This window comes from Falco naumanni, chromosome 9 (assembly GCF_017639655.2).
Source record: "Falco naumanni isolate bFalNau1 chromosome 9, bFalNau1.pat, whole genome shotgun sequence".
NCBI classification, from domain to species: domain Eukaryota; kingdom Metazoa; phylum Chordata; class Aves; order Falconiformes; family Falconidae; genus Falco; species Falco naumanni.
The window spans coordinates 42,419,033-42,433,685 of record NC_054062.1 but is presented as its reverse complement, the minus strand read 5'-3'; the positions used below and the strand labels follow the sequence as shown (position 1 = coordinate 42,433,685).

At 37.3% G+C, this 14,653-nt stretch overlaps 1 protein-coding gene across 1 annotated transcript in view; it reads left to right on the top strand.

Moving 5' to 3' along the window:
- Window positions 1–14,653, top strand: part of SH2D4B (SH2 domain containing 4B) — a 69,545-nt gene that overhangs the window by 30,760 nt on the left and 24,132 nt on the right. The window contains exons 5-6 of the mRNA XM_040607643.1: window positions 3,849–4,059; window positions 6,718–6,845. Of these exons, the coding sequence (XP_040463577.1) occupies window positions 3,849–4,059; window positions 6,718–6,845 (339 nt within the window). The remainder of the gene's footprint in view (window positions 1–3,848; window positions 4,060–6,717; window positions 6,846–14,653) is intronic.

Below are 14,653 nucleotides of genomic sequence, written 5' to 3'. Positions count from 1 at the left end.
AATCCTAAGTGAAAATACAAAAGGCAATCTTGCATTTTCACTCAAAAGACAACTTAGGTTAGCATAGGGGAATAATAGATTCTCATAAACTGTTCAAGGAAAACAAGGCAAACTTAAACTGTGACCTATAGGATCATAAAAGCTATTGCGTACACAAGCTTTTGGGTTTCTTCTTTGTTGTTAGAGTATGTTCACGCTGCAGGCCATGTAGCCATATCCAAGCTGGCTTTAAACTATTAATTTCTAGTAACGATGAGTTGTATAATCAGGACAGCACAGACCTCAGTCTGGATGTTTTTACCAATTTTACAGGAAGGATTGGTAACCCATATTTGGCCTGTTCTACTGCAGCTGTAATCATATTGGCACCTAACCTAGGTAAACAGCTCAGGCATTTCTACACAAGCTACAGTGCCACCAGGGCAGAAGTAATTTTACAAGCACTGAAGAAGGATGTTCCTGTCGTTGCTATCACCAACACCTGAAGCAAAAACTGGTAGTGGACATGGACTTACGGGACCTGGCTGTACCATAAATTTCCTGTGAGCTTGACAAATGAATCAAATTCCTCAGTTTTCAGTCTTGTCAGTCCTGACATTATTCCATAATATAACAAGAAGATGAAGAAAATGTAAACTATTATTTGTAGTAATTCTTGATGGTAGATATATGGACCTATGGTGGTGATTCAGAGGTTTTAAGGATGGAAGATATCATTCAGCTATCTAATCCCCCTACTGAAAATATTGACTATTGAATTTAATGCTTTGCACAGGGGTCATGCCAGAAGTGTGTTTACTGTAAAAGGACAGCCAGTCAAGAAAAGTAATCTGTTCCTACTTAAGATATTACTAGAAGTCCTGACTGCTTTTACTTTCTTATTGTGAGAAAGGCTATGATGTGTCCTGAAATTCAACAAGTAACGCAGAATTTGTGGCTTCTTTGGTCTTAGAATATTTGTGCTAGACTCAATCCAGACATTAATTTCTTATTTCTAGTGAGATGGTTCAGAGTGAAATATGAATAATCACTAAATCCTATTGTAAAATAAACCTGCTGCAGAAATATGCCCAGATTTATCTTCAGACTTTGAGTAACTCTCTCAAGATAGATAAATTTTTGGGAGGTGTCTGTATGGGAGGACAGTTCATGTGGCACACATCATCTTGTCTGGAGTGCAGTGGAAAACTTTTGTGTAGATTCCTGACTGCAGTGACTGGATGAATCTTTATCCACAGTACTATTTCCAGTCACCAAAACCAGTTATTGTGCCAGTGACTTTGATTATTTACCCAACACAAAGTCCCTTGGCCAGTCAGAGAGGTTTAAAATAAAATTGGGATAACAGCAACACAAATCAATAGTAGGAGCTGTACTAGACTACTCCTAAAGACAGAGGAAAGAGAGAGAGGGTTCTGGGAATAACTATAAGGAACAGAATACAGAGAAAATCAGAACTCCAGTAAGGAAAAAATTGGATTAAGAGACCCTATGCATCCCTATGTCAATGATACAATTCTTCAGATACCTCAGTTGGAAATTTCAACAAAAATACATCATGACATTAAAGAGATGCCTATGTATGTGTGTGTGTATAGATATATATATATATATAATCTATATGCATGCATTTAGATATCTATGGCATGCAGCCTTCCCTATCCCAACATACATGGAGACACAAATACACATGTATGAATGTATACATAGATATATTTAAACACATATACATGTATGGATAAGGGAAGGCTGCATGTCATACATACTTTCGAAGTTTTCTGAATGTTGATATGTAACACTTGATAACTATGCTACCTCTCCACATTGTTTTGTGATAAGAAATATTAAAATTTGATAGTTTGGGAAAATGTAGTCCACGTCACTAGCTTCTGATGGTATTAATTTATTAGCTAGCAAAAATGCAGTAGGAACGTCTGTTGAAAAGAGTGTCTGTTGCTGAAGAAAGTGGGGCACGAAGCTACCTTGCCTTTCTCGTTACCAGGCAGCCTGTACAACAGTAGAAAAGAATCCCAGGAAGCTCCAGGCAGTCTGCCCTCACTCTGCATACCGTGACTGTGACAAAAAATGACTCGTCTCTAAAGGTCTTACCAAGTTGCATTGCACTCAGCTTCCTTGCTGCCTCTCGTGTTGCTGAAAACACAAAGTCCGCATTTAAAGCAGCCGTTATGGAGTAGCGTTACAAAGGATAAATCACAGAATTTTTGTAACTAATATATTTGAGCCATTGAAGTAGCATATCTAGATGACGTTATCTACCCTTTAAATTAATGACCTGTAAGATCCATAGTGAAGCCTGTTACTCATGTTTTCTGTGCTGTACAATTGTCTGTTACTGTGTTTAGCTAAAACTACAGGGGATGTAGTTAAGTGAAACTGAAATCCTGCCAGTTGTACAAATATGAAGTGTCTATGACTTGTTTACTGTGCTATCTTGATAAGTTTTTAGTTCTGTATATCTTTCTACCTATGGTAATATATAACTCTAAGTTTAAAGATCTCTTCTCTTTCCCTCATTTGCCCTGAGGTTTTTATTTTGTTTCATTTTGCTTTGAGAGCTTTTATTTTTTGATTTCATCAAACCTTTTCATAATTTAGACAAATCCATTTATACTTCTGCTTGCTTTAGACCAGGACTGTTAAACCAGAGGCATGCAAACAGCCTAATGAAATGCAGCTGTCGGGTATTGTATCATGCACTCCTAGTCACAGGTACAATCACAGTAGTGTAAGAAATAGTGTGCGCACTTTATGAATTGGGTATGATCTAAGCCAGGATAGTCATGGCAGGATTGATAATTGCTGCTGGAGGCAATAGCTTGCTGCTTTAATACTTGCTTCATTGGATGTTAAAGGTTTGTTTTGCACTGGAATAATTTGCCTGCCTGAAGTTATTTGTGTCTGAAAAAAAATTAAAATCATCAAAATGGGGCTTGAGGCACCAGAAAAGAGCTGACAGATAACAAATACTGCAGCACAATTCTTGGCGCATTTAAGTGATACCATCTTGAAGACAGATTCAAAATGAAAAAACCTTAAATGAAAGATGCCTGACCTGCAATGGCCAGAGCAGCAGTCTCATTTCAGGTTATGGAAATATGTAACTCCCTGGTCAGTGCCATTAATAGGTGTGTATTAAATCTTCCATTACAGATGCTGGTTCTTTATATGCAATTTCAGAGACTTGAGTGTGAGACAACCCCATCCATAGTATCAGTGTGCCTTTTCCAATGGCTGTTAATTTCTTCATTGTTACTGAAACCATTTTTGGACTGCAATTTTCAAGGTGGAGACTACTTTGACTTTGAGTACTGTAACAAAGATAGCATAGGCCTTTCAGAAAGAAAGCCACATGAACAACAAAAAATGCGGCCTACATGTTAGTTTTTATAATTGTAAATCTTTGGAGTAGCTCTTGCAATTCTTGTTACATGCATAGTTGCAATTTTAAGCCATAGTTAACATTCTTTCTTGAAACATAAACCTTGGTGCACTGCCAGTGGAAAAGATGTCCCAAAGCAGAATTTCTCTTCTTACAGCCCAAGCAAGTGTCAGATGTAATCGCAGTATGTAGAGGCTCAGTTATTGCCAATAGTGATCAGATCATTGGTAGCTCGAGTCTGGCATGCTTATTCTACTGGTGGGCCTGTATTTGAAGCATCAGGGAAGTCATCCAGTTAGCCATCTCTTTGATAGAGCATTGCAATATGAACGCTCTTAAAATCAGGTCATATAAGGAATAAAGGTAATTGTTCTATAAGGAAAGGTGTAAATGGCTGTTTGTATTTCTAAAGTCTCTCCTCCCTACCCTTCCCATTCATCCCCCGCAGTGCGCCGCTCCAAAGCTGCAGATGAGGAAAGGAGCCACAAAGCACGCAGGGCCCGGGATGAATACCGACGACAATCCTTGCGTGCCATCCAGAAGGGAAGAGTGGCTGGCCTGAGTAATCTGTTCCAGGGGACAAGCCTGAATAATGATCAGGAGATAAAACTGCACAACAATAGTGCAAGTTCTTTGCTGCCTCTCTCTGCAGCATCCAGGTTAGTTTGTACCAGAGTGACCTTGAAATAACTTTCTGTTGAATTGCTCTCTCTCCAGTCCCCACCATTTCAACAAGCTCTTCTTCAGTTGCTGGAAGTTCTCAGTGCCATGCTTTTTTGCTACAACCAGAAAAGGAATGTTTAAAGAAAGGTGAAAACAGATTGAATACTTAAACTAAACACCATTTATTTTTCAGACAGATTTCTTTGAGTTCACATGGTGGGGGATGGGTCCTTCAAAAATCAGTATTAGATCAGTATGGAAGGCTGCGATATGGAGAATTCAAATAGACAAAATCTTAGACAAGCCTAAGCCTCAAGCCTAGAACTGCCTGCTGCTTAACAGCTCTTTGAAATGTTTTGCAGAGAGCTGTCATACTCTTAAGTTTCAGGGGGTTTAAGGTTTTTTTTCAGGCAAAATCAAGTGACTTTGGTGTTTATTAATCTCTTGACTATTTAGGGAGCACCACGAATTGCAGAAGGGGAAAAGAATCTGAACTGGCAGATGGGTGCTAGAAAACTGACTAGTCACTCTACTCTTGTCATGGTTATTTCTTATACCATTAATTTGGCCTCATGTGGTGATAAAGGCAATGTGAACACTTGCAGGATGGTGGTATTAAATGAAAAAAAAATAATCCAGAGACACAGAAACTCTCCCATAACAGTAGGCAAAACTCCTAGTTTGAGGAGGAATCAGAAATTCAATCTCAGAGCGCACAGGATCTTTAAAGTTATCATCAAATCAAATTATCAAAGAAAGGAATTCTCTTATTGCTTTTCCAAACCACTTGAATTTTTCTTCAATTTGAAGTAGTAAAACCACTAGTGACAGTGGCAGATTTTGAAAAATACAGCCCATAACTTTGTTTGACCTGCAGTTCTGAGCTTCTGAGGTGATTTACTACAGGATTTGGAGGGGCTAGATGCAATCCTTTTCAAAAAGGACTTGAAAAAAAGCTGGAAAATATTCTAATCATTATCCAGCTCATATTCGATAGTATTTACCTGTTTCTAAGCTATACCTATATTACAAAAAATAGACAGTATTTATTTTTCTCATCTCTTAAGGCTCCTCTTTGTCCATGACTTGATTGTGAAGGTATCAAGAAAAATAAAACTTGCTTTAATAGTGAATAGGTAGAACCTGACCCAGTAATTTTGAGATTTGGCCTAGGGCAGAAAAAATTATGGATTTGACAGGTTTTTCAAAGCTGAACTGAATTAGAGAGAAATAAGTTAAGAAACAAGAATGGACTGTTAAGCCCTGGAATTCAATGGCTTTCTTGTCTCTTTATAGAAAATATTCAAAAACAAAAATAAGGAACACATGTAGGTGGGTTTCTTTAATGTGTGTTTAAAACTGAATTCTCATTTTCTTTCCTCACTCATGGCTGCATCTTCAAATTGTATCATGAATGTTGGTCAGATCTGCTCACATGGGTTCGTGCAATTGAACAATAACTTACATTCACTGTGGGCTTCATGACTTGGTATCAACTGAATCAATCACTGGTTTTAGTAATAGTAAGGCAAGCTGAAAGGAGGACTCAGTTGCATATCATCAAGCAGACAGCATGTACCTTTTTGCTTTTATTCCTTTTTAAAGAGCACCTTGCTGTCCTGAATTGCAGAACCTTGACTGGTTTTGTGGGTTCTTGATTATCTCACAAATTAGTTTAACACTCTTTGGTGACTTCTGAGCTGACATTCTAATTTTAGTAATAGTTCTCTGTTACATTGTCTAGAAATATACAGCATTAACGGGCAGCTGTATGGCAGGTGGAGTGGGAAAGCTAGAAGCAGGTAGCCAGCTGCTGTACGCTGTGAAATGTATATCTCACCAAATGAGTGAAATTATAGTACAGGTACACATACAGTCATGAAGATCTGGTAATTTGTGCTAACAGTTTGAGCACCCAGAAACCCGTGGGATTTGGCACTATACAGAAATGCATTATAAAGCCTCCCTTTTACTACTGTTTTCAGGAAAAGTGAGATTGTGTGCTTAATTGGAATGCAGTCATACATTCTTTTTGATATAATATCCTTAGTAGTTATTTGGGGTAGCTGGATAGATTTTCCACATATTTTACCTGCTTTGCCTCCTACTCACTAAAATGCATAGAAAGTAGAAGAAACAGTAAGGGAGGCTGTCAAGTAGAGAATGCAAAGGGGACATAAGAGTCTAAACAAAACGCTGCCTCTATCATGCTCAATGGTTTGGATACGCAACCTGAGATACAGCTGAGAATTGCTTGCCAGTGAAAAGTAGTATGCTCTAGGCAAAAAAAACTTTACTTGTCAATATGTACATTGGAATAAAATTTAAGTGGAAAAAAGAGCTAACTGAAATGTCCATTGCCTCTTTTGTGGTAAATTATTTTTCTATTTAAGTTGTGTGCTTAAGAAAATGTTTAAGATTCCATTGCAAAGGTGAAATCAAAATATTCTGGTTTCCATAAAAACGAACAATATTTTTAACAGATTTTAAAAAGGTTAAAATTATTCAGTGAGCTATACTGAACAGCAGTTATAATGACCATTTTGTAGCTGTACATTTTGTAAATGTATATAGAAAAGAGATACTGTCCCTTGTGTTCATACACTGCTAATTATCTGTATGACTTTGCTCTAATTACTTGCCTTTCAATGCAGTAACATCTGGGAGCGTCCTTCCAGACCCTTTTCCCGAGATGTCATCATTCGCTGGTTCAAAGAAGAGCAGATCCCTCGACGTGCTGGGTTTGAGAGGAACACCAACAGGATTGCTCAATGGTTTCATGGTAATACACTGATCCTTCGTTTCTTGTATAATAGAGCTGTAAGCATACACTCAGGAAATAAATCTTGCCAGCTTTCATCACAAAAAGGAACCTCTACTGGCATTGTGAAACCTAGTGCCTGTTAAAACAAGGTGTTAGCATCATTCCTGTCATTAGTATGTGATTTTCCTGTTTTCTTTTTTTCTGATTAAGTAGACTAATTTGTGACCCATAGCACTAAACTTGGTTTTTTTTTCATGAGTATTTTGGCCAAAATATACTTGCTGTAAAATAGCAAGCCAAGCAGGGGGAATGAGACAAAGATAGGGGGAGGGGGACTCCAAAATAAACTGGTGAATACTCTAGTGGTATGGTGTGTGGGTGACTGACATTCAAGTTTTTGCTTTACCTGATTTGCAAGAGGGACGTGAACTCATGTCTGTTAAATCCCTGTTGTACTTTCTAAACTGGGGTAGCATTCTTTCTTGCTTGCTTTCTTCTGCAAACAAAAATTATTGAAAGGTCTTGATCTTTCTCAAAAAGAATTGGGAGTGTATGATTTTAGACAGTTTTCATGAAATGGGCAAACCAGTTCCTGTTCAGATCCATAATTTGCTGTCATATCTGCTGGAGTTCCTAGCGTCTCTGAGGCTTTTGCTCTGTATAGCATTTTCTATGCAGCTGAATCTTTGATATTAAATTCAGAGGTAAGTCATCTTACTTTCATAGGTACCTAAACATGAAAAAAAGAATTCTGGCTTAATAGCTGACATAATTGAGGGACTGGAAAGACTTTGAAGTAAATCTTAATAATTTTTCATTGCTGTCTTTGGTGAGTCTCACATTTCTTTGTTCAAAGCACTAAGCTGACCCTGATCCTGTTTTCATGATTCTCTCAGTAAAAGATGAAGATGTGTGGGTGTTCTAAACTGAACCAGGCAAGGAAGATTTCTGAACAAGTTTAGTGTTTCATGTATTGCAGATTTCTTTGTGTGATACACAGATCCTTATGTGTTAAAAGACAACAACAAGCTACTGTTTTCAGTGCCTAATTAGCCAAAGACACTGAAGTCAGTCATGAATAGCTTGTAAATGCTACAATACTTCCATTTCTTATGAATAGTGATGTAGACAGGGTTGGTTTTTTTTTTGTTTTCTTACAAAAGACATTTGGTGTGGTTTCTTTGAGAGACAAACTGATTAAAATTTCATCTGTGGACATTTTTCAAAAGTATTTTCAACCATGATCTTTCTGTGTGGTCCAATGGTAAATGTTTTCCCGGCTTGTGGGAAGTTCACGTCCATATAAATTGACGTGACTAGGACGTTATTATTGATGTGAATGTGTTAGGAACATAATTCACGCCTTCAGTGAAGAAGGACCTGGGCTTAAGCTAATGCTTGTGCAGTCTTTCTACAAACTTCAGTGGCTTTTATTTTAGTCTGTTAATCACTACAAGAATTGAGAAATTCATCATCTTTCTTTAGTTTCTCCGATCATGCCATACATATCTTAAGAAACTGCAACTATCCAACAACATTTATAGAAGTGTGCAAAGTACCTTGCTTGTCCTCCCCCCACTCAAGGAGCCTGACAAAGATAATCAAGACAGATTCCCAGCACAAAGTTCAGTGGTTTTCTTTGCAGAGATCCACATGAATGCTGCTTTGGTACCTGGTTGCTGGGTTAGCTGCTTTAGCTTCTGCAGCTCTGGTCAGGTTCATCGGAATCCTTAGTGAACAATTCCACTACCTTGTAACTCTCCTGGAGCTGTGGAAGCTAAACATCAGGTTGTTACAGGTGTGGTAGTCAATGTTTTGTTGTGTTATATAGCATCTGTGTTACATTTTGTAATGTAGACAAACTTTGACAAAACAAAAACAAAAACCCCAAAGCAAAATACTGGAAAGCATTGACATACTTTTCCTTCTTTTTTCTAGAAAAAAACCCAAACCCTCTTCATTGCATTGGCCTCCAGTTTTGGGCTGGGGGAGGTGGGGAAGGGAAGGCAGCCAGAAGATTTTTGATCCAACCAGTAATCTTTATTTCTGTTCTCTGTTTACTTCTTATTAAAATAAAGATTGTGACTTCTGTTGTATAAGCCTATTTAGGATCTTCTGTGTGTTCATGTTTTTGTATTGTATTCATGGAACCAGAACAATATATATGGGGTTTGTGTATGAATGAAAATACAGCAGAATATATCTGACTGGTATAAGAAATTGGCCATACAAGTGACAGCCATTCTGCAGAGCCCAGAATTAAGGCTAATCACTTGAGCCAATGGGGTAATAATACAATCATCATTTGGATAGGTAGATAACTGCTGCCTAGTATTTAAAGTTGTCTAGTGTTATGACGACAGGTTCTTAAAACTTCAAGCATCTCTCAAAAGAAGTATAATCAGGTCCTTCACATCTTGGAACTTCTGTATTTTCTAGTATACCAATTTTAGACCATAAAATTGGAGTATAATATTCTGCCTCATGTTAAGGGCTTTTTGAATGTAATGCACTGAGAGATCCATTACAACAGTACTGAAAAAGTAGATATTAGTTACAGAATTACATGGTTTTGCCAAGGTCAATAGACCTTTTCTTACCTGTTTTGACTCTCAGGTTTTTCAACTTTTTAACTGAAGTTAAGCATTAGCCAATTCACTGTCTTCAAATTGTAGTATGGACATATGGTATTTTCTAATCATACAGAGATGAAGGTTGGAGGCAGATGTGTTTAGATAATATAGCGAAGTCCAAATAACAGTGTAAAAATGTCTTTACCCTCATATATTTGGTATATTTCTCACATTACATCATCAAAAATGATCTGGATTCTGTTTTAAAATATATATTGTCTAGGCCACTTTCACGGTATGTGAGACAGGTAATGTAGGGCATACTTAATGTACCTGAAGTTTTCCTTTTATCTTCATATGAAGAATCACTACAAAATGTTTCATTTGAAGTGGAGCAGTAAAATCTGTGGTGGTGAGAAGTCTTTTTCTAATCTGAGCATTTCCTTCCTTGTATGCAAAGTTACTTCTTAAACAAATACCAGCTTTGACTTCATCTCTGTTTGCCTTTTGATGTTATCATCCATTACCTGAACTCCACTAACAGATGATTTTAGCTCATTTTGAATAGGTTTTACTGTTTTCTTGATTTAAAAAGTTATCATGTTGAAGATACAAAATGTAATGTTCATTTACATATTATTATGACTTTTGGATGTATATTCTACTCTTTTTGTATGTTTTTGTAGTAGATCCCTGCCAAGAAGTAGATCATATACCTCTTCAATATAGGATGATTTTTAAAAGTTTTTTTAAAAAAATTTAAAAAATAAATATCTATTTTAAAATGTTGTTTGTAATTCAAAACCATATTTAATCCCTTCAGAAATCATAAAATTAGATGATATTTACTTCATTTGGATTGGGAAAAAATGAACCTTTTTTTTAAGTGGCTTATGCTTACTTAGTGGCCACAGTGAAATGATGCTCAGTTCTCAAACTGCTACATTAAAGGAGAATTGGAACAAGTGGTTAAGGTGTCACTGAGACTTATCTTGGGATATAAGGTGTCTATATCTTTTGTAGAAAAACCAGCTGTTTCTTTGGTATTATTTAATAGTTGCTTTAATAGTTGCTTTAAGTTTGAGTGAAAAGAATTATGCCTTGATTTTTTTTATTTTTTTTTTACTATGAAAACTAAATATAGTTAAAGGTAAAAGAATCCCTTCCTGGCACCTTCTGTGTGGGAGTGGTGGCTGGACATTTTCAATTTAGAAGCTGGGCTATTTTCATAATTTTGACAACCAGGAAGTTAATAATTGTAATATGATTTCTTATCTGCTAACTGATGAATATGGGCTGATGAATCTAATTTACAAGGGCATCCTAGTGTTGTATCAAGATGTATGAAACATTTTTTGTAAATCTGAATTCAGAACATTCTTAGCTAATATCTCAGTTGCTGGTACAGTTTGAAAGCTGGGAGGTAATCTGGTGTTAAGGGTAGGAGGTCTGTCTCTCAGAAGGGCTAGAAAGGGAGACATGCCCATTGTTTCGGCCAAGTTTAGCTTTGAACTGGAATTTTCAAACCTCTGTGCGACCCCTGCAAAATAAAGGTAAAGTTACCACCCTTCCCTGTATATGTTGAAGAGTTTTGCCAAACACTATCATAGACATTGGCAAATTGTAGTTTTCAGTTTGCTGCAAGCATAAGACACTGAGAATAGAATTCCATATGGCAACAAAACTAGAGGCCTCTTCATCCTGTAAGTGTTTAACAAAAGGGTGCTGGTGGCTGAGCCAGGTAATATTTCCATTTCTTTGCTCTATCTTTCATTTCTCCTTTAATCTCTCTCTTTTGCTAGAAATCTGTTTCAGCATTTTTTTTTTCCATTCCCACTGGTTTGTCAGCTGTTACTTCTGATATTTTTGATTATTTTTTTTAAACTTCAGATGTTAGATTTTTCGCTCTCACGTATTCTGTTTTGCACTTGGTTATTTTCCATTCAGAACATCGGAGAACTGTTTGCAGGATGGGCTGTTCTCTAATTATTTCCCTAGCTTTAGTTGGAACTGATGTTTTATGATGGTTGGTGTTATTTATTCATGATATAGAGGGCATCTCTCAGAGATACAGTGAGTACAATACTGTATGACAAAATGAGTGATTTATTCATTGCCTGTCTATGAGGTGGCTGTGTGCACGTTTGCTAAGCATCTACTGTAGCACTATCAGATCTCTACTTGCCTTCAGGTTGAAAGGAAAGTTTCAGAGGCTGATATCACGGATCTGGAAACATGAGGTAGTTGCCCTAAAGGTGGTACCTTTAAAATGTAATTTCAGTAGCATGGTTTGTGTTGTGGAGAACTATTTTATCAAGGGAAGTCAGGGTGGCAGTGCAGTTACTGGCTAAGGGAGTTGCAAGCTGTGAAGAAGCTGATCATAGCAAGTTGAAGGATGGATTGAAAAATGCTGAGAGAAGCAGAAGCTGCGTAATCCCTGAGGTCAGGGGAGCCAGGGAAGGCAATTTTCATTTTGAACAGGATCATGTTGTAAATGTTTATAGATCAAGGTTTAATTTCAGGTGGTGACTATTGTTTTCAAGGGGAAAATCTAGCAGAACTAAATAGTGGCAATGGTTCTGCAAATCAGATGCTCTCACTAAAGGATTGAAGGCAATATTTCTGAAAGTCTACTAATTTCAAGTCCTTGAACAGCAGCGGCAATGCTAGACATATTGGTATAGCTGAACTGTGGGAAATATATCTTACAAAATGTAGTTTGTATTGTAATATTTTCTAAGGGACACAGAAATGGCAGTGGTTTGGTTTGGAAAAATGTCTGACAGTGAATACAGTTTGCTGTTTTGAACATAAAAGCACACTTCTTCTTCTGCTCTTGAAGAAGAACCTTCCAGTCGTTCAATAAATGCATGTTAGAAAGATACAAAGCAAGTGGTGTAAATCCAGCAGAAGTACAGCCTTCTTGATGTTAACAGTCTATTTTCTAATTCACTGCTTTATTGTTATCTAGCTTTTAGTTCTCTTTGAGAAAGTGCACAGATAGATTGTCTGCTTAAGTAAACTGAGCCCCAGGGGTCTGGGACGTTCTAGAATTGTTGTTGTTGGGGTATTTTGTTGGGAAAAAGATACAAGGTCTTGTTAAAAATTTCCTGAATTCACTGAGAGCTTTTCCACTGTCTTCCATAGGCCTTGAAAGACACAATTGAAAAATAACTGTATGCAAAGCTTGGTATCTAAACCATCCTGTGATTGGAAACATCTGGAATGCTATCAGAGAATTCCTGACTCACATGATAAACACAGCTAAAACAAAAGTTGCTACAATGTACCTGTTACCTTGCACACAGTTGCAGGACAGCTCTGGGTCTCCAATTTCTACAATGAAGAAGGGGAAGTGTGAGGTTAAAATAGAGCTACAGATTATCAAAATTTATTTTGAACAATTGCCTGGCAAAGATTAAAAATTGAAGATTATGTTCATTATAGATTTTAGCAGAGACTATGTCTTAGTTTCTTTATCAAAAAGGTAGATTCCTCTGTTTTCTACTTTGCCAGCCTGTTCTCAAAGAGAGGGCTGATGGTGATCAGCAGTTCATGTATCTGTAGACTTTGTGGCTCGTGGCAGCTGCAGGGATATACCCAGGCCCACACAGGCTGGTCGTTATTGCCACCTGCTTGGTTTTGTGTGAAACAAGTAATACCACAGTCATTTAGTATTAACCATCGTTCCTAATCTGTGTGGACTTCTCCAAAAACATTGTTAGAAATGAGTGTTACCTTTGCCGGGAATCTTGGCAGGAAGAACAAGTACAGAAGAAGCGTGGACACCACATTTCACTCTGGTCACGTAACCCTAGCTTAGAGGGTGGAGGCATACTGTTGGCCTGCGTGGGGAGGCACACACTGCTGTCACCTGTCCTGGAGTTAAAAAGAGTACGTGGGTTTCCAAGGCTGCATAGTCCTGTGTTTTTCGTCACTGTTGAATTCAGACACACAGATGAATGATACTCGTATCACAGTGGTTACGCAGGATGAATGAGAGCCCTCTGTTGTATTCTGTAGAGGGGTTGCTGAACACTGAGAGAGACAAGTCAGGCTGGAAAATCTGTCTCTAGCATTTGAAAGACTAATGATAGGCTTGCTCTGGTTTTGCACCATGGCCTTTAAATAGTAATAATATGGCAATTTTGCTTTACTTTGAAATAACTATAAAGCAGTAATGTTCACAACCTACGCATACAGATTTTATTGGGGCACTATACATGAACCACTTTGTCTTGCAGTTTTATATATATTCTTTATATGGGTGGGTTTGCACGTAGTTATTAGAGCCATGACCATCTGTTTCCTTGCTGTGAGATGGAACACTATTTTTTGTATTTCCAAAACATATTCCTATCAAACATCTACTGGCCGTTCTTTTCAAAGATAGTACGGTATTGGAAGTGTTTAGATCCTGTGGTAGATTCTGGTACTTGATTATGGAAGTCTCAAGTCAAGTAAGACCCATAACATGACAAAGCCCAAATACTTCATCAGCTCTTGTTCAGTTTTCAGCTTCTTCTTTAAGAAATGAGAGGTGTTTTTCTGTTTTCTGAGAAATAAGATAATCCTTCATATTCTAAGTCATTTCACTTAGCTTGTCATGATTGTTTCAGTCTGTCAGTTCTTTTGCAGGCTTTGGAATGGTTTTCTAGTGCCATTACAGCTCCAAAGTGTCTACACAGACAGGTTATTAGCAAACAAAATAAATGTTTTAGACTCATGGCTCCCCTTGGAAGGGAGCAAAGTATCAAAGTGAGGTAATGTGAGCTGTAACATGCTGCAAGGAGAAAGGAAGCACAAAAGAACAGCAGGGAAATTGTAGAATGAGGCAATTGAATAATTAATGTAAATAGGCTAATTGCTAATATGAAATGAGCTTTCTTATTCTTTTACAATACATTGTCCTTCTTGACTGCTTTTTAACTGGAAGCTATATTCTAAAGATTAGGCATGTTCTAAAGATAGAAGGCAGCAATTCTAAACAGGTATTGCAGTCACTAAAAATGAGAGATAATAAAGCGCATGTGACCACAAAAGGGAAACAAGTTTGATGAAGTGTTACTGGTTTCATGGATACAAATGGGTCAGGTGCAGTGCCCATACAGTGCACTGCTAGTCAAATATTTTAAAAAAAAAAAAGTCCGTTCAAGTTTCTGCCAGACGATTCTTTGCATTTGTAAAGAATATGCAGCAGCTTTTGAGTTTACTCGCAGGTGAATTTATGAATATCTTAATGAACAAATATTT